Raw genomic sequence first — 26523 nt, 5'->3', positions numbered from 1 at the left:
TTAAATCGCCGACAAACAAAGTTTTCAAATGGAAAGCATGGCATAACAATATCGATTAAGCTGTAAAACCTTCAATAAACAAACCGTATCTGAAATATTTCAGTGTATATTCATTGACTTACAACCAGTGTTCATAACATCAAAATGTGCAATGACCATTTTGGGATTCCCTACTACAGTTGCGACATTATGTCTAAAAGCAGCCAGATGCCATTCCTGACTCTCAGTAAGACTCCGATGCTCCATCAGTAAAACAGAACTTAATGATACTTACTAACATGATCCTTTAGCCAAATGTGACCCTCCATCAGTTGATCTAACATAGCGCCATAGTGAACGACAGACTCGTCCGTCATAACCCAGGCACCGGACACAAGCTCTAACTGCCCTGTCTTCACCAATCTGAATATCGTAACAAAATCTTTTCCATTGACCAGAAGTTATGTCAACATGCCAAGCATGGGTCTTGGGTGGATAAACAAAACATCCCTATTTTCAGAAAAAGCGAGAAATGTATCTAGTTGTCTATATCAACTATGAGAGTGCAGTTCCAGGGAACATTCGCAGCTTTATTTTCTTTATTTTCCCGCCACCTTTATTAATGGAATACTATCCAGTCCCGTGATTTGGCACGGTTCATCAATGGTACGGACGTGCCTACATTATGTATGATTATATGTAGATTTTCAATCTCAGTCTATTAACCCTTAGCCTGCTAAATTTCTATAATGGACTGGTCCATCATTCAATTTGGGCAATATCATTTATTATTCGAAGGGGTGTTTACTGAAAATTTACTGACTGAATAGCGAACAGTGCAGACCATGATCAGACTGCACGGATGTGCAGGCTGATCTTGGTCTGCACTGGTCGCAAAGGCAGAATTATTGCCGCCAGCAGGCAAAGGGTAACAACAGGACCCGAGACAGCAATATATTTCATTATTACATACTCATCTATAAACCCCGTTAAGTTTCAATGGAACCTAAAACGTCAATATTTTTCCATACTGACTTTCAAATTTCATATTTATATAATAATATTGAGTATAAATGCGTATGTGATAAAAAGATTATTACCCGTTCTTTCGCGGAATAATACTGCGCCCCTAAAGTCGCGCAATATTTCCGCTGCAGAACTCGTGCATATTGCTCGATACAATCTAACAACCTATTTATATTGAAGTTCTGGCATATCCAGTGCTTGACGTCACTATTGACGCCATTTTAATGCGTCGCGGTTCAAAGTCTGATTATCAAAGGTTTATCTTTTTCAGTTTTTGTCAGGCTGTGAATATTTGCATCATTTATATAATATCAATAACAGTAGACACATAGGTAATTAAAAATATACTGGCTTTGCATCGAGAAAATGTCACTCATACTTTCGCGGAATAAAAATGCACTCCTAAAGTCGCATATTTCTCGATACAAAGTTTATAACCTCAAAATATATACGTATTTCTGTGGATCATAATGATGGAATTGCAACCTTAAAAACTGTGCCTTTTGTGTATTTGTAGCCTTTGCCCACCACCTCTGTAACAGACCAACTTCTGCCCATATAAATGTCCATGTGGGATTTTTTGTTAGCTTTTCCACCATAAGATCCAATGTATGGCGAGTAGATCCGGAAAAATACGAGTCTACAGTCTGCAACCAACCTATTTATAAAGAATTTTGCATTAATGAATGTATGGTTTTTGGTATTATTTCCAGAAATTAGAATGCGTTCAAACTTCGTTTAGCCAAGTATTCGATATTTATCGCATTTAATCTCAAAAATTAAAAATTGTTTGTGGGAAAATTAACATATTTCTAATGTTGTGTAATAAAATAAGATTTCAGTTAACAAAAGTGATTTAAAAAGTATTGATGATATATATTACACACAATCTAAGAGAACATCTCCTTACAGTCAATATCACTCTATATTGAAAATTACACAAGATTTTCGAGATTGACCAAGAATAATTTTCTATATATAAATGAATTTTATAAACAGTAACATTTATTTAGATTTACCTGTGCCTTTTAATACGACATTAGGACACGGCTATTACTTACAATAAAAACTTGACTTACATCAGCTCTGATGATGGGTCTTAGTGAGAATGTGACATGACAATTATATGTATCTATTGTCTTACCTGGGTCTTGGTGAGAATGTGACATGACTATCATATGTATCTATTGTCTTACCTGGGTCTTGGTGAGAATGTGACATGACAATTATATGTATCTATTGTCTTACCTGGGTCTTGGTGAGAATGTGACATGACTATCATATGTATCTATTGTCTTACCTGGGTCTTGGTGCTGGGTCTTAGTGAGAATGTGACATGACTATCATATGTATCTATTGTCTTACCTGGGTCTTGGTGCTGGGTCTTAGTGAGAATGTGACATGTGACATGACTATTATATGTATCTATTGTCTTACCTGGGTCTTGGTGCTGGGTCTTAGTGAGAATGTGACATGACTATCATATGTATCTATTGTCTTACCTGGGTCTTGGTGCTGGGTCTTAGTGAGAATGTGACATGACTATTATATGTATCTATTGTCTTACCTGGGTCTTGGTGCTGGGTCTTAGTGAGAATGTGACATGACTATTATATGTATCTATTGTCTTACCTGGGTCTTGGTGCTGGGTCTTAGTGAGAATGTGACATGACTATTATATGTATCTATTGTCTTACCTGGGTCTTGGTGCTGGGTCTTAGTGAGAATGTGATATGACTATTATATGTATCTATTGTCTTACCTTGGTATTGGTGAGAATGTGACATGACTGTCATATGTATCTATTGTCTTACCTTGGTATTGGTGAGAATGTGACATGACTGTCATATGTATCTATTGTCTTACCTGGGTATTGGTGAGAATGTGACATGACTATTATATGTATCTATTGTCTTACCTGGGTCTTGGTGCTGGGTCTTAGTGAGAATGTGACATGACTATTATATGTATCTATTGTCTTACCTTGGTATTGGTGAGAATGTGACATGACAATCATATGTATCTATTGTCTTACCTGGGTCTTGGTGAGAATGTGACATGACTATTATATGTATCTATTGTCTTACCTTGGTATTGGTGAGAATGGGGCATGACTATCATATGTATCTATTGTCTTACCTGGGTATTGGTGAGAATGTGACATGACTATCATATGTATCTATTGTCTTACCTGGGTCTTGGTGAGAATGTGACATGACTATCATATGTATCTATTGTCTTACCTGGGTCTTGGTGAGAATGTGACATGACTATTATATGTAGCTATTGTCTTATCTTGGTATTGGTGAGAATGTGACATGACTATTATATGTATCTATTGTCTTACCTGGGTCTTGGTGAGAATGGGGCATGACTATTACATGTAGAGGTTTGGCAGTCCAGCTCATCTGAATGGTGTCCAACCAGCCAGTGACCGTCAAGATTAAGTTAGGGTACCCAATACTAACTGTATCCCATACATCCTCCATCTAAAGATAAAGTTTATAACCCATTTCTAATTTTCTATGTCTAGATTAATTTGGATAATTCATCGTGTTGTATACGTGTATTTCGAAACTGTATTGTGTGAACGATCAAACATGAACGAAAGATTATCAAAAATAGAGCATTGGTTGAGAACAAGTTCTTATGAATTTCTTGATGGAGACATAATATATTGTAACTGTAATATTCTGACGACTGAAATCCTATCAAAACTCTTAAAATAATTCTTGAACTTTGGATAACGCTCCAGCTGTTCCCCCTGTTCGGCAGCTACTCATAATGTAAATATAAAAGTCCTGCTGCTATTTTTATTTACCTAACAGTGTCAATTAATAAGTTCATACTCTAAACAACACCTGTCTAAGCATATCGCGCTGTTATTTGTAGCATTCCACCTAAAATTTGATTACATACAAAAGCTTTAGCAAATTTTTTAAAGCTGAAAAGGGGACATTATTATGTCAGTATGTAAAACAGAATAATGAAACTTGCCATGCGAGGTCATCCCATGATACAAGAAATATTGGAGGGGATCTTAAAAATTCCTGATAAACCCTCTGCATGACATGCAAAACTTTAAACCACATTTCTAAATTGAAAAGGAGTATAATTCTGACACAATGAAAGCTACTTATTCTACTTGTCCCATAAAGTCATCTCATGATGCTGGGGATATTTGTGAAGTTTGAAAGTACTTGACCAACCCGCTTTTATGCAAAACCTTAATCAAAATTTCTAAGTTGAAAAAGGGGAACGATTTTACAAAATGAAAGCTAGTGTTGTGTTAGCCCTGTGAGAAACATGTGTGACGTTTGAAAACATGTGACCTACTAGTTTTTGAGAAACGTGCTTTCATGCAGAACTTTTGTAATGCGGACGCCGACGCCGGCGAAAGAGTAACAACAAAACCTTTACTATCTGAAAATTTTCAAATAGTCCAGTTAAAATCATGTACGAAAAATTCAGACGAAAACTGTAAGATGAAAAATGTGTGAAAAAAACTAGATTACATTTTTTCTCAGAAAAAAAATGGCGTTTGTGTACTTAACCAAATACGTGAAAACATCCCTTTCATATTTCTGCTCTACATGTCTGGTCAGAGTTACATTTCCTTTTGTCACATATTTCAGTTATACCGAAATTTCAAATGCAAATAACTATGCGATTAAATAGGTTTGTGTTTCACATATGTATGTATTTCAAAGGTTTTTGCTTTAAAACGAATACATACTTTTTCTTGAATAAATCATGTAGATTGAGAGAGTTTATACTGTCGATGTATGTTAGGAATACGCACAAAAAATAGAATAAAAATGCTTCTTGTAAATGTTTTATATCGGCATACACAATTGTTAAAACATACCATAATCTACTGGTCCATTAGATGTGAAAATATTGCATTGATGCTTTATTTACTTCTCAGCTGAAAGCGCTGAGGTTTGAAGAAACCAAACATAACTCGCGAACTGCTGCTTAGATGTTCTGAAGGAATAGAATGTCAATGGAACACGTTGGTATCAGTATACTTGTAAGCCTTGATAAAATTCTGTTTAGCCCTGTCCATTTCTTATCGTCATATCCACATGATATTTATTTTCATTTTATGTAGTACATTGTCAACAGAACGGGACTCACAGTACATACAACGCATAAAGTGATTGCTTTTTTCAACTCTATAGCCACTCTATTGCAATTAGAGAAACCGTTAGCAAACAGCATGAATCCTGACCAGACTGTGCGGATGCGCAGGCTGGTCTGGATCCATGCTGGTCGCAAATGCACTATTTTGGTTTTCTTATGGTGCGGCTCATTCGACGCCGCCCAGGAGGCGGCGTCGAGTATATGGGATACACTTTTATTTCGGACCCTGTAAAGATGGTAATGAATAGTTTCGGAGTGATAAACTGAACACAGTGAATAGTTTTTAAAATGACCAACGATAATGCACAATAGATTTTAGTGAATAAACAAAAAAATGGCAAAAAGAAAACATAAAAAATGTATGTAATGCAACTTATTATGTGATATAAAACAATGTTATCTGTCTTTCCTCTCCTTATTTATAGAGCAGAAAAGATTTTTTTATTTACAATTTCGTCAAAATGTTGATCCGAATTATTGATATGGGAGGTTACTCTGTAAGTCAAGTTTTCTATTTCTGATCTTAGCATGACCTACTTACCTATCTCATTTTCTATTAATAGAACACACCGCAGATATACCGCAACATGTGAATTGCGGACAAGTGAGCATTCATGTATTTTACAATACCATTTCAGTAACTTCAAGAAGAGAATATTTAAAAATAAAAATACGGAAAATTACACTTTGCCTGCATAAAATTCATTGTAAAACGTATTAACAAATTAAATAAAGGAATCAATAAGCATATATATGTTGAAATGAACGAAGGAAGTGCCGCTGTTAATTTATTTTTAACCTTTTGTCTTATTTACGGTTCAACGAGGACTTCAAGTTAATCGTTCGTCCGAAAAAAAAAATGAATTCTATGATATTCCAAAAGTATACAAGAAAGATTCATGCTTTGTGAATAGGGGCAAAATAGAGATTACTCATGTTACATGGACAATATTTTTGGTTGTTTTGACAACGGAAACAGTAAAATGCTGTGTATAATCTGCATTCTTAAATCTATAATGTAGGTGACTAAGGTCTATGAAACTTCATCAATGAATAGAAAACACTCATTACATTACATGATAATAAAAATAATGGTTTCTGTGAACCACAACTTTGAAATAATTATCTTTTAACATAACCTCATTTTCCAATAAACTGCATTTCTGTGAAACTTCATACATACGCTCCTGCATATAAGATTTCACAGGTGCTGGCCTTAGTGAAATAATAACTTTAATTTTGTATGTAAAGGGACCACCTACTCGAAATGTCAATGTCATTGCAAGCAGAGGATTTGTATTGCATGGTAATACTTTTCTGTCATGTTTATTCTTCATGTTTTAAACAGTTTATAAAATATATTGTTTCATGTGCTAATGTTGATAATTTGTAGCCGGCCAGACTAATAAAGTAATGATAAGGTGATTTCTCATATTGCAATAAACGTACTTCAGACACAACACTTGGCGGCGTCTTTGATGCTTGCATCAATGAATTTCCTTGTTTGATTCTGATACGTAACGATTATGCAAAACACAAACATAAACTGATAGGCATATTTAGGCAGCTTTAATTCTCATATCTGTATTACAAAAGGCAATAGAAAATACCTGTATATCGACATTGACATCTTCGCCAATAAAACATTGGGCTCTCTCTTCATTTCTCTGCAGCGCGGAGAGATGGGTATCTGCCAACGCTTCTTCTTTAAAATAATGTTGTACAATACACTTACGCTCGTGCCGGCTGCCAAATGGGTCATGCACCTAAAATTTTAAGATAAAAAATAAACGTTTTACAAAATTATAAGGACAAATAGTTCCTAGCTGATACTTGTGACGAAACTTTGGTATACTTTTACGAGGTTGCCTAGGTATTTAGTTCTAAATGTGTTTAACTCTTCTTTTTTTAGAAGTTGATAGTAGTTGATAATAGAAATCCAACTAAAGTAAGTCCGCACTATTTACAAATTCATTTATTTTTTGGTTTTGTTTCGGTTTAACTCCGTTTTTCAACAGTATTTCAGTTATGTAACGGCGGGCAGTTAACGTAACCAGTTATGTACTATACCAGTACAAACCTGTTCCCCGCAAGTAACGAATGATTTCAGATACGATGTTTTTTATCAAATCGTCACGCCTCGCCCAAGGATCGAACTCACGACCATGCAATCCATAGATCTGCGCTCTCCCTATTGAGCTTAGCGGGCAGGCTTTGAATATTTAAAAAATTAAGGCAAGATCTTGCGAAATACAAGTATCATTTCAATAAACGTGTCCATTTAAACTGCTACCACATGTCGTAATGACTTTTTATACTTTATACAGAGGTCTTGCCTTTATACTTAACAAATCATCTAAGGTTGTTTTTTATTGTGCGTGTGTGCGCGCGTGCGCGCGTGCGTGCCTGCGTGAATAATTAAATTGTTAACGACATTTTCATCTTTCAAAAATTTACCATAACCCTCTTTTTAAATGTTATGAAATACACATAAATTTATTGAATTAATAAATAGGCAAAGTTCTTCAGTATATTTTTACGATTTTGCGCCGCTGATGGCACCGAACATATACATTTACAGGGTATGTCTGAATTCCAAAATTAGTCTGATTTACCACAAGTGTTCAACACAACTGTTTACCAATCATATTCCGTGGCCGAGTGGTTAAGGTCGCTGACTTCAAATCACTTGCCCCTCATCGATGCGGGTTCGAGCCTCACTCGGGGCGTTGAATTCTATATGTGAGGAAGCCATCCAGCTGGCTTACGGAAGGTCGGTGGTTCTACCCAGGTGCCCGCTCGTGATGAAATAATGCACGGAGGGGCACCTGGGGTCTTCCTCCACCATTAAAGCTGGAAAGTCGCCATATGACCTATCATGTGTCCGTGCGACGTTAAATCCCCCCAAAAAAAAATATTATAAGTTCGTTGTTACGTCATTGATTATTATTATTTCCACGGATTGATATTACGATAAGATTTTTGATTGAAAACAACGAAAAAGAGCGAAGGTTTCGAGTACCATAGAGGTTATTTAACCATGATTTCTATGCAGTCATAGTTGGCAAGCTGAGAACCAACTAAACCTAACGCAAACTGTTGTTTACTTCCACTGTTCTATGTGGATAACTGTCAAAAAAATTATCAGCGAAATAAATTAAATCTAAATCAGACCAGGCCTGTAGTTATATAATGACTTTCTCAGCGGGGAGTGATTTTATTTACACTGTCTTGTCTAACTTGTTGAAAATAAAGCAAGTGTGAGGTTGGCATGCCCTAAACGCGTTTAAACCCCCAGTTTCCTTTTTATAGGTTACTGACCGTTCCAAGGCGGTGCCCCTGTTTTCAACTTGTTTCTGTCCGTCTCGTTCTTTGTGTTGTGTATGTTATCTTGTTTGTTGTTAGCGTTTCTTTCCTCTTTCTCCTCACTACTCCTATTACCCCCATCGCCCCATCCCATCCCTTCCCTTTGCATTTGAGCTTCCTTGTAATTGCTTCCTGTAATCGTGCCCACCCCACCATAATTTTGTCCGCCAGCCGTCCCTAGGCGGTGCCCGACTGTTGCTTTTTCCTGCTTGTGTGTGTGTGTGTGTGTGTGCGTGCGTGCATGTGTATGTTTGTCTGTGTGCGTGTGTGTCTGCGTTGTTGTAGGAATACTGTAAACCTAGAAATGTTCGCGGATACTATATTTCGTGTTTTTCAAAACATGAACATTTTCGCGGATACAAATCTTCGCGGAATCATATCCATCGCCAATCCCGCGAATATGAAGTCGCAAGTGAACATATTTAGTATAATAAGGTAAGTATCACTGCATAGCTGCATTTATAGTATTCTCGAAAACATTCAGTTTTATTGTACCCTTCAATTATAAATGCACCCTAATCCTTTTCATCCATATCAACGGTTGTTCACACCTCCAATTATTGACAGTCAGTAATTTACTGTTTCCACACTTAGCAGAACAGAACAGAACAGAACAGAACAGAATGTTTTATTCCAGACTTATACATAAGTACATCGTCTTGTCTACATACAATATAAATAGTAATCATAATCACGTGAATATGTACAGGGCAAATGAATATATAAAACAAAACACAAAGAACACACACATTGAACTGTTACTGAGGCTGAACAATTATCTATGTATACTCTATTGGGAATTAAAAATTGCGTTTCTTAATGACATAGCTTCTTTGATATATTTGGATATATATATCAAGACCGTTCTGTTTTAACTCTTAAGTAATTGGATTTTATACATAGACGGTTTAACATAATAATATTTTTTCAAGTATTTTTTACGTATATCTTGAAAACATGGACATACACATACGAACTGATATTCATCCTCTAAATCTCAAAGGTTACAACATTGACAATATCTCTGTTCGTGTGGAATGTTATTACTTGCATATCTTCCAGTTTGTATTCTAAGGGGGTGCGCAGAGACTCTCAATCGACAAAAATAAACTCTATAATTTCGTGGTAATATATCAAGATAGTTCACATAGCAATGAACAGATTTACAATGATTATAGTTACTAAGTACTGTACTTCGATCCAATGTACCAGCCCATTTTTGCTTGAAAGTATCTACAACTCTACATTTAAAAACATTAGGAAACAAAATTTGGGGTCCACAAAGTAATCTTCATTAAAAACATCTGAGAAACCATAGTCACTTAACAACTTTTTGACGTTTGATACCCAGTTTTTATTTCCTCTGTTACAATCATTTAAACCTTCTTTATACAAAGTTGCTAAAATAATGTTTTTGGAATTTCTAACTTTACACCAATATTTAATAATTTTAACATAACGAGATACATACAACGGGTATCTACCAAGCTCACCGTAAACAGCTGCTGAGCATGTATTTATTCTAACATTTAATAATCTTTTACAAAATTTCAGATGTATTCTTTCCAATTCCTTAGACTTAGTATAACCCCATATTTCAGATCCGTATCCTAAAATAGAGCCGACAAAAGCATCGAATAACTGGCATAATGTCTTTGGTTTTAAGTTGAACTTTTTACAATTAAAAAATAACGTATTTAATGCTTTTAATGCTTTTAACGCTTTACCTTTCAAATACTCTTGATTTAATTATTTAAATATTTGAGGAGCTTGATGTAGATATATCAATAACGGAAGTACGGAGGTGCATAAGCGATTTAAAAAGAAATAAGTCCCCTGGTAATGACAATTTGTTAAACGAGTATTTTATAGAAGCTGGTGACATATTGATATCTCATATTGTAGACTTATTCAACTTAATATTTAGATCCGGTCATTTTCCCAAAAACTGGATGGAAGGTATTATAGTACCAGTGTTTAAAAAGGGAGACGACAGTAATGTTGGCAATTTCAGAGGTATAACGTTAATAAGCACATTATCCAAATTATTTAGCGCAGTAATCAATAAACGACTGTACGAATGGAGTGACAGAAATAATGTAATTTCAGATGCCCAGTTCGGTTTTAAGAAGGGCTATTCTACAGTTGATGCAATTTTTGCTCTACACTCGGTAATTGAACATTACATGAATAATGGTAAACGTTTATATTGCGGGTTCATTGATATGTGTAAGTGTTTTGATTCTATATATAGAAATGCACTCTGGTTTAAACTGTATAAACTTGGTATAAATGGGAAAATGTTGAAAATTGTGCGCTCAATGTATGACCAAGTGAGATGCAAAATTAAACATTGTGAACAATACTCTGACTTCATGGACATCGCTATCGGTTTAAAGCAAGGTGAAATATGTTCGCCACTTTTTTATTCATTATTTATAGAAGACATTGAATTATTTTTTCATTGTAATGCGAATAATGTATTGTCGTTAAAAGATATTACCCTTATTTTATTGTTGTACGCAGATGATATGGCTCTTCTGGCGGAAACTCCGGAGGAATTACAAGATAGTTTTAATGTTTTAAAATCATATTGTGATAAGTGGGGATTAAAAGTTAATACAGATAAAACCAAGATTATGGTTTTTCGTAAAAGGGGCAATTTAACAAGGAAAGAGGCCTGGTATTATGATGGAAATCAATTAGAGGTAGTGAATGAGTTCAATTACTTGGGTGTTGTATTTAGTTGTTTTGGAGGTTTCAGTAGCAATCAGCAAATGTTGTCTGGAAAAGCTTTAAAGGCTATGAATATACTTTTGCATAACTTGAGAATGTTTGATTTTTCATTAAAAACATATTGTCAATTGTTTGATTCTTTTATTACGTCTATTTTAAACTATTCATGTGAAATATGGGGATATACGAAATCAAAGGAAATAGAAAGAATCCACTTGAAATTTTGTAAGAGGATTTTAAACGTTAAATTATCAACAAGCAATGTAGCTGTGTATGGGGAGCTTGGAAGGTATCCATTGTACATAAATAGGTTTATAAGAATATTGAAGTATTGGTTTAAAGTATTAGATACAGACAATTGTATTCTGAAAGCTGTCTATGCCTGTATATATGATGATTGTTTTAAAAATAAGAAAAATTGGTTGACAAATGTTAAAAACTTATTATATAAAAGCGGCTATGGGTACGTATGGGACAACCCTTATTGTGTTGATCATAAACGTTTTGTTATTGTTTTTAAACAAAAGTTAATTGATTGTTTTCAACAAGAATGGTTTCAAGGTATAAATAACAGCTCTGTACTGACGGTTTACAAGGCTATTAAAAATACTTTTGAGCATGAAAAATATTTAGATGTAATAAAGAATAATAAACATAGAACGTTGTTAACTAGATTGCGGGTTTCAGCACATTGTCTAAGAATAGAAAGTGCGAGATAAGGCCGAAATAGGTTAGAAAGAAATGAACGAGTTTGTCTGATATGTGGAAATGGTAGTATAGAAGACGAGTATCATTTTATTTGTATTTGTGATAAGTATAAAGATATAAGAAAGACTCTTTTACCGAAATATTATACAAAAAGACCCAGTATGTTTAAATTTGTTGAAATGTTGACATGCAATAAGAGAAAGATTTTATACAATTTGTGTACATATGTTGAAAAAGCCTTAGTAGTTCGTGAAAATGTTTTAAGAAACATACAAATGTAGTAACTGAGAATATTTGTATATAAATATGGATGCAGTTTTGTTTACATATCATCCTCTATTATATGTAACTATATATTTTGACCTTGTATATGTATTAGTGATTATGTTTATGGATGAGAAACTGTAAAGTTTAAATCCTAAATAAAATGTTCTGTTCTGTTCTGTTCTGTTCTTGATTTAATGCAAAATTGCCTGTATAATTAAAAACAGTACCAAGGTAGTTAAAATCGTTCACAACATCTAGGTTATGGCCATCATAGGTCCAGTGTTCTGCGGGTAATAATCGCCCACGCTTACGAAAAACCATTACTTTTGTTTTCGTTGTATTAACCTTTAATCCCCAAGTGCTGCAATATATATGTAAAAGATCCAAATGATTTTGTAGTTCAAAAGGAGACTTGCCTAAAATGGCCACATCATCAGCAAAAAGCAACATAATTAAAACAATATCATCGAATGAAAGACCAGCGTCCATATTACTTTGTAAATAAAGTTCTAAGTCCTCTACGAAGAGAGAGAATAAAATTGGGGAGATTACCTCCCCTTGTCTTAATCCAACAGCATATTGAAAATAATCAGAATACATGTAACTAGAACAAGATTTCACACAAGATTTAACTTTTTGATACATATCCCGTATAATTCTAAGTAATTTTCCTTGTATACCAATTTTGTACAATTTCAACCACAATGCATTTCTATATATGCTATCAAAACACTTCATCATATCGACAAAAACAACATACAACCGTTTATTTTCATTGAGATACTTTTGTATTAAAGACATAAGCACAAATATAGCATCTACTGTAGACCGCCCTTTCCGAAAACCAAACTGGGCATCTGAGACAATATTGTTACTTTCACAAAATGATTCAATTCGAATATTAAGTGCAGTTGTAAATAATTTTGATAGACAACTGACTAATGTTATTCCTCTATAATCATTGACGTCACCAGTACTGCCTTTTTTTGTGAAGAGGTATGATGACACCCTCTGTCCATTTCTCAGGGTAAAATCCTGAGTTTAACACAGCATTAAATAAATCACATACATGAGCACCTATTATATCAATACTTTCAATAAAATATTCATTCGTTAAACAGTCACTCCCAAGAGCTTTACCTCGTTTCAACAATTTAACAGCATTTAAAATTTCATTGATTGTAATTGGTTGATCAAGTTCCTCAAATGGAGTATTTTTATCATCAAAATTATGGTCATTACAAAAAGTTTCAGCATCATCATTAATTTTGTACAATTAAAAATATCATTACTAATATTTGCAAAATATTCCTTAAATACATCTATCGGTATGCTATTATTCCCTGTGGTAGATTTACTTTTAAAGTATTTCCAAAACTGTTTCGGTTTACTATGTTTCAATTTTTCTATTTCTGACATTTTTTTATTATAATACAATATTTTCTTTCTACGTATAATATCTTTATACTCCTTTTTATATGCACATAAATGATCTCTGCTACTGTCATTCTTACAAATATTAAATACCCGTAATGCTTCTAAATAAACATCTCTTGCATTTTTACATTCTCGGTCAAACCAATCAGAATTATTAACACAGGATTTGTCATCAAAATGTACACTATTATTGAAACTACAACATTTTGCAAACAATGGATCTGCTATATTACGAATAACAGATGTAAACCCATTTAAAACGTTGTTTATATAGTAGTCGCAACTTGACCGCGATGGTTGACCTTAGGCTGATTATTCATATCGACTATTTCATTGTAGAAATCAAGGGTGCTTAGGGTATCCGTGTATATTTATATGGAATTAATTTGTAAACAGTGCAGTATCAAAGTATATATACTTTCATTTGATCAGTTAAAATTTTCGAATACACTAATTTATATTTACACAAATCTATATTTCATTTTTCTCGTGCAGATCGTATTTTACGTACACTCCTTTTCAAAAATAGGTTGTGCCTCATTATGTATTATAATGCAAAGGTCAACCATCGGGGTCAAGTTGCGTCCACTATAGATTCTCTTTTTGTACAATCAATATTATCAACAATATTATTTAATTCGGGTAATTTTGCTATTAGACCGGTGCGGAATGTATCTTTATGTGCACTGTTCCATTTATATTTAATCTCAAATAGACACAATATTTTACTTAAATGTATCGTATTGGCTGCCGACTGAAAATTGCATGTATATGTCGTTCGATAAATGCATATTGTTTTTGTTTTTATCCCCTGTTTGCCTTACGGATCGATATTGAAAATGCTGTTGCTTCATAAATAAGTTAATTGTAAATCAATTGAAATAATGTGGATTTGTGCACTACGGTACTTGAATATGAATTATTAATATCCAGGTATGTGTAAGCACAGAACCATTTTTAGCGATCTATATAAGCTACAGCTAGAATCTTTCGCGTTTTTGTTACAGCAGAGTTTTTCGCGGCTAATTAATTTCACGGAAATATACTACACGCGAAAGGCGCTAATTTAAAAAGCGAGAAAACAATTCTAGGTTTACAGTACTGCGTTTAAGGAACGTGACTTTTCCTGTTGAATATTCATCCTTGCTCTATCTTTCCCCAACATCCGACCCTTTATCTACCCCTTACTACCCCATCCCCATTTTTCTCTATTTTGCATTTATTTCTAATGTACTTGTTGTTGGATTTTTGAAGCAACCCGCCTATATTTTTTTTCTGTTACAGCTTCATTTTGTTGTGGGCCTACTTTGCGATGCATGGCTCTATGACTGCGTTTTGGGTGCAAATCTACCCTTACCTAGACTAGCTACTAGACTGATAATAATATATTTCTACATTTTCCCCTTTTTTTTTACTTCAATTTCATAGAGACAAAAGCCAGTTTATTTTTAAGATTTTCACAGAGGATATTGGACATAGGATATAGACTGGCTCAGTTCACTACATTTTATCATAAAAATGTAAAAAAAAATATATCATAGTCTAGGAGCTAGTCTAACCCTTACCTGTTATCATTTTAAATACGCACGCCACATTTCGGAGGAATATCGGCACATTTTGGAATATGCAGCGAGGCTTGGCAACGCGCGATTGGTCAATGAGACGATAAAGTTCCAGGTATCGGTGAGAGCAAGAATAGCTTATCTCTGTGAGAACGAACGCGTATCGATATATAGGTAAATTATTCGTCTAAAAAGCGCGATAAGTCGGTCTTGCATTTAACGGCTCATGTACGGAGACAGCCGAATTTAAAATGATTTAAAGGTAAATTTTACGTCTAAAAGGCGCGATATGCCGGTCTTGCATTCTGTCATTCTAACGAGACTATTCAAATAGCGTATACACTTGGCTAGTCTACGTATACACAAGAGAATTGTGCTGTAAATAATTCTGCTTTTATTCTTGTTGTTATTTTTATGATAATCTTAATTTCTTTCTGTATCTCTTCCTATACCCCTCCTCTCTTTTTTTCTGATCTAGCACCTGTGTATGGGCTATACTCACAGCAGCTATCGTTCTTTATTCGTTTTTACTCAATAATTGAAACTTTCTGTGAAAAATGTATGAAAGACACGATTCTTTTCACAGATGTGTATAATCGCTATTGTTTTATTTCATTTTGCCCAGGAGTTTATTTACTTTATTACATTTTCCTTTGCCTTTGAAGTGAATACGGATACTTTTCATACGAACAGTAGCATGATAAACGCGCAGCTTATCAGCTAACCACGAACGCATGCGTCCTAAAAATAACATGCCTATACTAAAAATATCTGTCTGTAACTAAACTCAACTTACCTTCTCAAAAATATGCTCTGATGTCCATTCCGAATTCTGTATTTCTCTGTGTAATGAAAGTAGGACCAGTGTTGTCAGCGTTAACAGCATGCACACAATCAGCAGACGACGGCATTTTCGAGGTATGTATCTCAGTATAGATCTCATTCCTGACTGATATATCAGCACAACATTGCACCTACAATCAGATGTAGAACTGCTTGCACGTTGCTGGTTCCCAGGTCTATACATCCGACCAGACATCAGGGAATTTATTTATACCTCAATAATGCACCACTTTTTACTCGTCTCTATGTGAAATTTATCTATATCTTTAGGACAGGAAAGCGTATATTTAGTTGCTCATCCTGTTTCATCTTAACTAAATTTTCAACTTCCTGCTTTTGAGGATTTATCAACATTTCGACTGTTAAAAACATGTATTTTCAAGAACAATGAACTGGTCAAGAATTTCCAAATATTTTCTTCACCTGATAACTCAATTATTAATATATTTTATCCGTTTTAATTTACACCAATTGATGTTCAACTGAGAAATAAATTCATTTAATTGTCCTGCCCAATGTTACCCGCGTATGTATAATAATTAAAATCAAATATTTATATTCATATCAGTTCAAATACTAGTAGTTTACAAGTTTTAACCCCACGGGGTTTTTACGGCTTTGTGTATTGACAAAATTTTACATTCTTTATTTGAACTTCGCAGAGGACAGGTCGTTTACAAAAGGTTCCTTCCCATCCTGATCAAATTACAGTACTATCGATTGAATTCTCTTATTGAAAAGCAATTGAAAGACAAATAATATTCAATGTGCTGTTTTATAGATAACAAGAAAGCATATGATTTAATAGATAGGAACGGTTTATGGTATAAACTGATAAAATCTGGTATTGACCGTTATTCGCTCAATATACGATATTATTAAATTTTGTGTAGAACATATGAATATATACATTGTCAGACTTTTTCAATCGAACTTTGGTTTATTACAAGGGGAGGTAACCTCTCCGATTCCTAAACAACATTGAAGTTCATTACTTTAGATCAATTGTCAATTTACTTATTATTATTCGCTGACGACGCGGTGTTGTTTTCTCCTACTAGAGAGGTTACAATTTAAGAGGTTACAATTGGACAATTTAGAAACTTATTGTAAGAAATGGAATTTAAATGCAAACATAGAGAAAACAAAAAATGTCGTTTTCAGAAAAGGGGGTAAATCAAGGAAAAAGAATTAAATGGTATTACGCTGCTAGAGAAACAGAAATTGTTAGCACTTTCAGTTACTTAGGGGTTATTTTTTCATTTGATGGGTCTTTTATTCATGCCACGAGAACATTAGCCGGCAATTTAAGGTATAAGCGCTATGAATTCTCTGTTTAGTGTTACTAGAAATATGGAAGTACATGTAAATATATAATGTTTAACCCATTTGATTCATACGTTTTATCTGTGTTAAACTATGGTTGTGAAAATTGGGTTTTTTAAAAGCAGACAACCTAGAACGCATCCATAGAAAGTTTTGCCAATGGCTGTTAACCTTTACGCTGCTAAATTTCTAAAATGGACTGGTCCATCATTCAAATTGGGCAATACTCTATTGGGCAAGAAGGGGTGTTCGCTGAAAATTTACTGTCTGAATAGCAAACAGTGCAGACCATGATCAGCCTGCATGGCGGATTCATCTTGGTCTGCACTGGCCGCAAAGGCAGAATCACTTGCCGCCAGCAAGCTTAAGGTTAAGGTTCCGTTGAAACTTAACGGAGTTATATGAGTATGTAATAATGATTCATATTATTGTAACCATGCTTTTATAACAAATTTGCTATATTTCAGCTTCAAAATGTCGCACCATGCCGCTGTACGCTTTAGTTAGCACGTGCTGCTTGCAAAATTACTGCAGCAACAACATGCCACGCCGCATCAAAAATCTACGGTATACAAAACTGATAATGTACTAAACATACTAGTAATAAACTGTACAGGATATAATCGGTAACTAATGATGAACTACATGCACTGGAAATAAATTGTTCAATTCATAATATTAACTGTCGATGAACTACATATGCTGAAAATAAACTGTTCAATATGGAAGTGTCATCCTAGTGATTTGTTTTCAACTTTGTGAAAATCATCACTGTGATGATTAAGCCAATTTATTAATAATCTATTGAATTATTTTATTACTTATAGCCTTGTCCGAAGATTATAAAACTCTTATTTTGACTAGTTGGTTTTGGTATATACATTGTCCGTGTTTTGTGAGCCAAAATTTTATAATGATTAACAAATTTCAACTTATTGGCCGGACAATTATTATTATATTGTCTGAACGTGTATGTCCGCAAATACTTATGGTATTATTTGTGGAATACATTGCTACAAATCCCTAACACGCGGGTATGTTGATACAGCATAACAGCCCCCACCCCACCAATACCTGTTTAATCCAAAGTCTGACGGGTAGCTCAGTCAGTTGTTGCGTGTATGGTTTTAAATCTGCTGTAACAGTTTCTGTTATAACCCCTTCCCTAGCATCCGTGTCTGTGCTCGTTCTGTAATGCATATACAGTTACCTATATTATACATAAATGATGAAAATAAAATCTTCATATACAAATCAAACGGAGCTTGGGGGACTTTCTCAGCTTGCTTCGAACTTTGCCTAATATTTTTTGTCATTCAACAGGGACTCATACTAAATGGATTTACTACGTCAAACAATCATATAAAACGGTTATCTTCTCATTCCCTATGGATCTCTGAGACACGGGTGGTAAACGCGCAATCCAATTCCCGCTGGGAATATGCTTAAAATGAGTTGCGCAACGTCCGGTGCTGGTGTTGCGCGTAAAAAAGACGAAATTTAAGGTATGTGAAGTTATGATTTTGCTTAGTATGAGACAAGAAGAATTTTTCTCGAAAAAAGGAAAATGCTATTCGACACAAATATGATAATACATCATATATGTAAAATATCTGGTTTGTAATTTATGATTCGGCTCTGTTATCACAAAAACTCTGGCGACAGGAAGCGTGAAAAAAGTATGAAATCAACAAAAATGGCAGTTTCTGACCTCATATGCCTAATCTGAGGACATCTGATAATTTTATGATAACTAATCTGTTATGAAATAACGGATATCAAAATCATTTGCTTCAAATCCTGCTTACGGGGACATAATTGACAAAAAATCATCGGGAATGTGGTTGCGCACCGGGAATGGAGTTGCTAGTATACATCATAATGTATATAATATATACGCGCAACTCCATTCCCGATTGTTTGTTTGCCAATCTTTCCCCCAAAAGCAACATTTCATTCAAGTGTATGTAATATTCATGACTTTTTACACGTTTTTAATCGTTAGAAGCGTCACATTTCCGGGAAAAAGGCACAAGAGTTAGAAAACTAGCATTTTTCATGATTCCATACTTTTTTTGACAGTTACAGCCAGCAGAGTTTTCGTGATGTCATGGCTGATTCTTAAATTAATAATTTGATATTTCAAACATATGATATTTGTTCAATTTTGTGTCGAATAGCATTTTGCTTTTTTCGAAAACACTCGTAAATGTGTCGTTATTTACAAAAACAAAAACCCACCTCACGGGTGGTAAACGCGCAATCCAATTCCCGCTGGGAATACGCTAAAAATGGGTTGCGCGACTTCCGTAGCCGGAGTTGCGCATCAATATATACAAAATCGAGGTAGGTGGGTTTTTGTTTTTGTAAATAATGACACATTTACGAATGTTTTCGAGAAAAGCAAAATGCTATTTGACACAAAAATGAATAAAGATCATATGTGTGAAATACCAGCTTATTAATTTAAGAATCAGCTCTGTTATCACGAAAATTCTGCTGGCTAGAACTGTCAAAAAAGCATGAAATCATGAAAAATGCCAATTTTCTAACTCTTGTGCCTTCTTTCTGGAAAGGTGACGCTTCTAATGATCAAACACGTGTAAAACAGTCATGAATATTACATACACTTAAATGAAATGTTGCTTTTGGGGGAAAGATTGGCAAAAAAAAAATCGGGAATGGGGTTGCGCCCCGGGAATGGAGTTGCGCGTATACATTATGATGTATATGAGCAACTCCATTTCCGGTGCGCAACCCCATTGATGTATACGCGCAACTCCATTCCCGGGGCGCAACCCCATTCCCGATTATTTTTTTTTTGTCAATTATGTCCCCGTAAGCAGGATTTGAAGCAAATAATTTTGATATTCGTTACTTTATAACAGTTGAGTTATCATAAAAAGCATCAAATGTCCTCAGATTAGGCATATGAGGTCAGAAACGTCCATTTTTGTTGATTTCATACTTTTTTCACGCTTCTTGTCGCCTGAGTTTTTGTGATAATAGAGCCGAATCATAACTTACAAAACAGATATTTTACACATATGATGTATTATCATATTTGTGTCGAATAGCATTTTGCTTTTTTTTCGAGAAAAATTCTTCTTGTCTCATAATTAACAAAATCATAACTTCCCATACCTCAATTTCGTCTTTTTAAAACTAGCACCGGGCGTTGCACAACCCATTTTAAGCGTATAAAAATATTTAATAGTTTGTGGATAGGGATGCGGTAGCATGCATGCAATAAGAAAAGAGATGTCTTCGTGTAAGTACATTTATCTCAGCATTGGATGGACGCGTTCTTCTCATTGGGATTAACATTGCAGAGGCATAACATGACATTCTATACGTAGTGAATACCTTAGATGCTATACCCTGGTCTGGTGGATTAAATACAGCATGTCGATTACTTGAAACTGGTCTTGAAAACGTGGTTTAGATTATTCGGCGAACGCCGTCTAAATTCGTTTTCGTTACCTATGCCACGTGACTTCAGTTTGCAAATCAAACTACTTGATAACGCATTATAGATAATTTATCAAAATGGAAGATTTATGCAACACTCTGCCTGATTGGACGAGAGTGTCAATTTCTTTCACTCTGTTGATTGTGCTACGCTGAGTGAAATGTAGACAAAGCGTTTATCTTAAACGACGCTGTTCACAGTTTTAAAGCTTACTTTGGCTCAGTCTATTTAGCAAGAATATTGATATATCGCAAAAAGATAAGTAAGTTTAATAAATATGATAAAAACCTGTTCAAATACCAAAATATATCAAATTAAAGAAAGAGCTGAATACGGTCTGCGTATCACATGAGTAGGGGTGTGATAAGAGTCTTTTATGTAGAGAAGTGCTTTTTAAAAGATTTTCCTTGTTACAATTGTCGTCTGTATATGAAAAGGTTTCTTGCTTTTGTGACTTATTCAGATTGCATATTAAAATGAGTACTAGTTTGCTTTGATATATTTGTTGAAAATTATTTAACTGATTTATTATATATGAATATTTTTCTTTAGTATGGTATGCAAATATTGAACTCAGTTGAAATCTGTTTTATTATATATATGCTATATAATGACTGAATCTCATTACACTGAAATGAAGGTATGCTGCATACAGTTTATCTATGTGATATGAGTACGGTCAAACTTTGTTTAGGAAACAGAAATATTGAAATAATTACATTTGTATGTTTTGCTTGACCTTCACTTTTTATAGGTGTGACGTCATTGTCCAAAGATTCTTAATAGCGAATATGCAATTGTTAAAGCGGGATCAGTTGGCCTATTTTAGAAATAAATAAAAATAATAAATATAAAATTTCTTTAATTGATTTTTTCTCATGTATTCTAATCAAACTTGATTTGTAGCATCTTTATTAGGTCCGCAGCCAACTTTGTTCAGCTGGGACATTTGACCCCTTTAAGGGGCTGCTAGAGCTAAAACTAGAAATGCCTTTATACAGCGTCTCATGAACAGCTTGGTGGATCTTTGTCATACTTGGTCTGGAGCATCAATTCATTATAAGGTCCTCTTTCAAATTTATCTATATAGGAACTTGGGCCCTATTAGGGACCACTATAGCTAAAAGTAGATATGCCTTTCTTCGCATTAACCACTAAAATGTAATGGATTTTTATCAAACTCGATGTGTAACAATATCGTAGGTTCTCCTGCTATTTTGCTTCAAATGTGGATAGTGACCAATTTAGCTAAAAATATAAACACGTTTAATGACCTCTTCTCATGAACCGCTTCATGAATCTCTATCGAACTACTGCTGTAATTATTCGTCTAAGGATAAACGAAACAAAATTGCAACCCTACGAAACCTTTGCGAAAAATTAAAAGAGAACCATTTAAATTGTTAAAGTGCGGTGTTTAGTTTTGCAATTTGAAAAATGTTAGATGAAAGATGAATGTTAGATGAAAAATTCATAAACTTCTTTCCTTATTACAATTCGCCGACCATCATTTTTAAAGATATTTCTTGTTTACATGTTGTTGTTTTCTCGGCGAACGCCGTCTAAATTCGTTTTCATTACCTATGCCACGTGACTTCAGTTTGCAAATCAAACTACTTGATAACGCATTATAGATAATTTATCAAAATGGAAGATTTATGCAACACTCTGCCTGATTGGACGAGAGTGTCAATTTCTTTCACTCTGTTGATTGTGCTACGCTGAGTGAAATGTAGACAAAGCGTTTATTCTAAACGACGCTGTTCACAGTTTTAAAGCTAACTTTGGCTCAGTATATTTAGCAAGAATATTGATATATCTCAAAATGATAAGTAAGTTTAATAAATATGATAAAAACCTGTTCAAAAACCAACATATATCAAATTAAAGAAAGAGCTGAATACGGTATACGTATCACATGAAGAAGGGTGTGATAAGAGTCTTTTATGTAGAGAAGTGCTTTTTAAAAGATTTTCCTTGTTACAATTGTCGTCTGTATATGAAAAGGTTTCCTGCTTTTGTGACTTATTCAGATTGTATATTAAAATGAGTACTTGTTTGCTTTGATATATTTGTTAAAAATTATTTAACTGATTTATTATATATGAATATTTTTCTTTAGTATGGTATGCAAATATTGAACTAAGTTAAAATCTGTTTTATTATATATATGTTATATAATGACTGAATCTCATTACACTGAAACGATGCTACGCTGCATACAGTTTATCTATGTGATATAACTACGGTCTAACTTTGCTTATGAAACAGAAATATTGAAATAATTACAATGTATGTTTTGCTTGACCTTCACTTTTTTATAGGTGTGACGTCATTGTCCAAAGATTCAGGAATAGCCAATATGCATTTGTTAAAGCGGGATCAGTTGGCCTATTTTAGAAATAAATAAAAATAATAAATAAATAAATCCTTTAATTGATTTTTTCGCATGTATTCTAATCAAACTTGATTTATAGCATCTTTATTAGGCCCACAGCCAACTTTGTTCAGCTGGGACATTTGACCCCTTTTAGGGGCTGCTAGAGCTAAAACTAGAAGTACCTTTATACAGCGTCTCATGAACAGCTTGGTCTGGAGCATCATTATAAGGTCCTCTTCCAAATTTATCTATATAGAAACTTGGGCCCTATTAGGGACCACTATAGCTAAAAGTAGATATGCCTTTCTTCGCATTAACCACTAAAATGTAATGGATTTTTATCAAACTCGATGTGTAACAATATCGTAAGGTCTCCTGCTAGTTTGCTACAAATGGGGAGAGGGACCAATTTAGCTAAAAATATAAACACGTTTAATGGCCTCTTCTCATGAACCGCTTCATGAATCTTCATCAAACTACTGCTGTAATTATTCGTCTAAGGATAAACGAAACAAAATTGCAACCCTACGAAACCTTTGCGAAAAATTAAAAGAGAACCATTTAAATTGTTAAAGTGCGGTGTTTAGTTTTGCAATTTGAAAAATGTTAGATGAAAGATGAATGTTAGATGAAAAATTCATAAACTTCTTTCCTTATTACAATTCACCGACCATCATTTTTAAAGATATTTCTTGTTTGTTTGTTTGTTGTTGTTTTTTTTTTTTTTTTTTTTTTTTTTTTTGCTTTTTAATTTTCCCACGGCTTCTCGGCGATTCACTGCAAAAAGAATTACTGCGCTGAAGGAACGGTAACTCTTAACATACAGCGGGAGACAAAATATGTGCGTTTTTTTAATCTATCGAACGTTTCCTATCTATCAAATTATTCCTATTAAAAATATGTTTTCAATATCTGGAAATTATTACTATTGACCTAGTATCACCTACCGCAGACTATTTTCAGACTCGAAGTCATTTCCACTTTCAGTTGTAAGGCACTTCCGTCATATTTTTTTTGGATAACAATAGCAAATACAAATCACAATATGAATATAAAGTGATTGCTTCACAGATCAGAGTAGATGTTGTTGTTAATAGAGCATTATATTTGTTAAATATTGAAATAAAGTTTTCCTTGAACTGCATTCTCAATAAAGTACGTTTCGACTTTACTGCATTTACAATTTGCTTGATCCCGATTTTTACATAAATGAGAGCAGTGGAATGGTGAAAGATTCGAGACCACATTTTAAATGGCATTTAGATAAAGATAATTCTGTTCATGTTAAGTTTTAATCCTTGACATTCCTGCTGTGTATTTATTAGAAAGTTTTGTGACGTACGATGATTTGAAAGTTTGGAAATACAGGAGGAAAAAGACTTCAAGAAATATTTAAAGGTGTTGGAAAGCAGAAAGTTTTCAAATGCATTTCATAATTATATTTAAATAATTTGCCTTTTACTGACTTTCTTGTCTTCAAATTCTAAATACAAAATATGATATTGAAATGATTAAAATGAAGTAATTTTTCGGTTTCTTAACAATTGTTTTTGACTATTTAGCATTAATCTAGCATAGACACCAGTTACTTTACACTTTCTTTCAGCGATTTGACTTTTCAACCTCGCTCATATCTTATCTTTAAGATTTTTAACAAATACGTATTCCGGTTAGTTTTTTTTTTCGATATCCAAATGCATTGTTTTGCGTAGATATCAAGTTGAAAATTGATCAATGCCCTTATTGCAAGCAACTCCACTTCTGTAACCGTTAACGTTTAATGTATTAAGGGAAATTCACTCTTTTATTTTTGGAACATGGCCTTTCTTGATCACCAGATCTTATTATGAGTATGCACTACCTTGTAAACAAACTAAATTCTGTGTTTTAGCTTAAGGTAATATGCGCCACCTAACGATTTTCAACGGAATGTTATCGATTGACTGGTATTTTTTCCAGTTTTCTGTTATTCTCCATTTTGCAGCTGCATATCTTCAAACATGACCACTAACGTCATTTTTTTCAGCAGAGCGCAAAATGACGTACTTGACAGATTTTTAAGTAGCGTTTTTAAATGCAACAAAAATACGGCAAAATTTTTTTTTTTCAACTTTGTATTAAAATTATCTCTCCAATGATATATAATTTTTTTATTTCGACGTCACATCGGAGGCAAACGATTTATGAACGCAAAACATGTAAAACTGACGTCGAGCTTCGTTTTTGCCGTATTTTTGTTGTATATAAAAAAAGGAAAATAAAGAAAGTTAACTTATTTCTCTTTTATCTTTAAATTAGTATTTTTAGGATATTGATACCTGTTTTGCAAAAGTATACTGCATTTTATTTTCAATAACCCCAAATATTAATTGTTGGCTTTACATGTTTACAATGTGTCACATGTAATGATGTAGATCTAAATCATATTTGAGTTCTTTTAACTTTATGCAGGTGAGCATTCCCTTATCTAATAACAGTTGAAGTGATATTTCATATACCAGATCCTTGTACATATGCTATTTTGCAGATAGATTTATTAGAAAAATGGTATATTACATAAATAATAACTACAGTAATAAGTAAGATTTTCAACAAATGACTGTAATGAAATATTTTGTATAAAGTATTTACCTTTAAACTATCCTAACATAATTCCCATTTTCTTTTCAGACTGACTAACGGAATTACAATGGATTACTGTACATGACCGGGCTATTCAATGTTTAACTACACCTTGTACGATATAGTTTTAGTCATAAAACCAATAAAAAGCCATGCAGGTTACGCTATAACGTTTACACTAGTATTTTGTTTGTTTTGGGTTTAACGCCGTTTTTCAACAGTATTTCAGTTGTGTAACGGCGGGAAGTTAACCTAACCAGCGTTCCTGGATTCTGTATTCTCCGCATCCCACACGGACGAATGATTTCAGACACAATGTCTTTCAAGGGAAAAATATATTAACGCTGGAATATAGCAAGAGAACGCATCTCTTGCCGAAAAAAAAATCAACATTTTCAAGGGGAGGCCCCAAAACCCCAATCCACCGGAAGATGAAGACACCCGCTCTTACCTACCCCACAATGCGCTTATTTACCAATTCATTCTTTATTGCTCCCAGTATCCCCACCAATGTTATATCCGCTGGTTTCTATACATGAAACAGTCCAATCCATTTATCATTATTCCTGAAAAAAATGTAGAATGTATGTTTTCACATTTTCTGTTCCGCGGTATGTGCGCGATTCTCAGGTGACCAACCTGTGACTTGAAAC

At 34.0% G+C, this 26523-nt stretch overlaps 1 protein-coding gene across 2 annotated transcripts in view; it reads right to left on the bottom strand.

Moving 5' to 3' along the window:
* LOC123530275 (alpha-mannosidase 2-like) overlaps positions 1–25974 on the bottom strand; it is a 48560-nt gene extending 22586 nt beyond the window's left edge. The window contains exons 1-7 of one of the 2 annotated variants that reach the window (XM_053517483.1): positions 25880–25974; positions 18471–18585; positions 16024–16201; positions 6762–6917; positions 3353–3494; positions 1492–1663; positions 275–402 (exon numbers count right to left, since the gene is read on the bottom strand). In XM_053517483.1, the coding sequence (XP_053373458.1) occupies positions 275–402; positions 1492–1663; positions 3353–3494; positions 6762–6917; positions 16024–16170 (745 nt within the window). In that variant the 5' untranslated portion in view covers positions 16171–16201; positions 18471–18585; positions 25880–25974. Of the gene's footprint in view, positions 1–274; positions 403–1491; positions 1664–3352; positions 3495–6761; positions 6918–16023; positions 16595–18470; positions 18586–25879 lie in introns of those variants that run through there. The other variant, XM_045311049.2, reaches the window with a different exon arrangement.
* Between the last annotated feature and the right edge of the window lie 549 nt (positions 25975–26523).

This window comes from Mercenaria mercenaria, chromosome 1 (assembly GCF_021730395.1).
Source record: "Mercenaria mercenaria strain notata chromosome 1, MADL_Memer_1, whole genome shotgun sequence".
Taxonomy (NCBI): Eukaryota; Metazoa; Mollusca; class Bivalvia; order Venerida; family Veneridae; genus Mercenaria; species Mercenaria mercenaria.
Note: the sequence above shows the minus strand (reverse complement) of the source record. Positions and strands in the feature narration are given on the sequence as shown.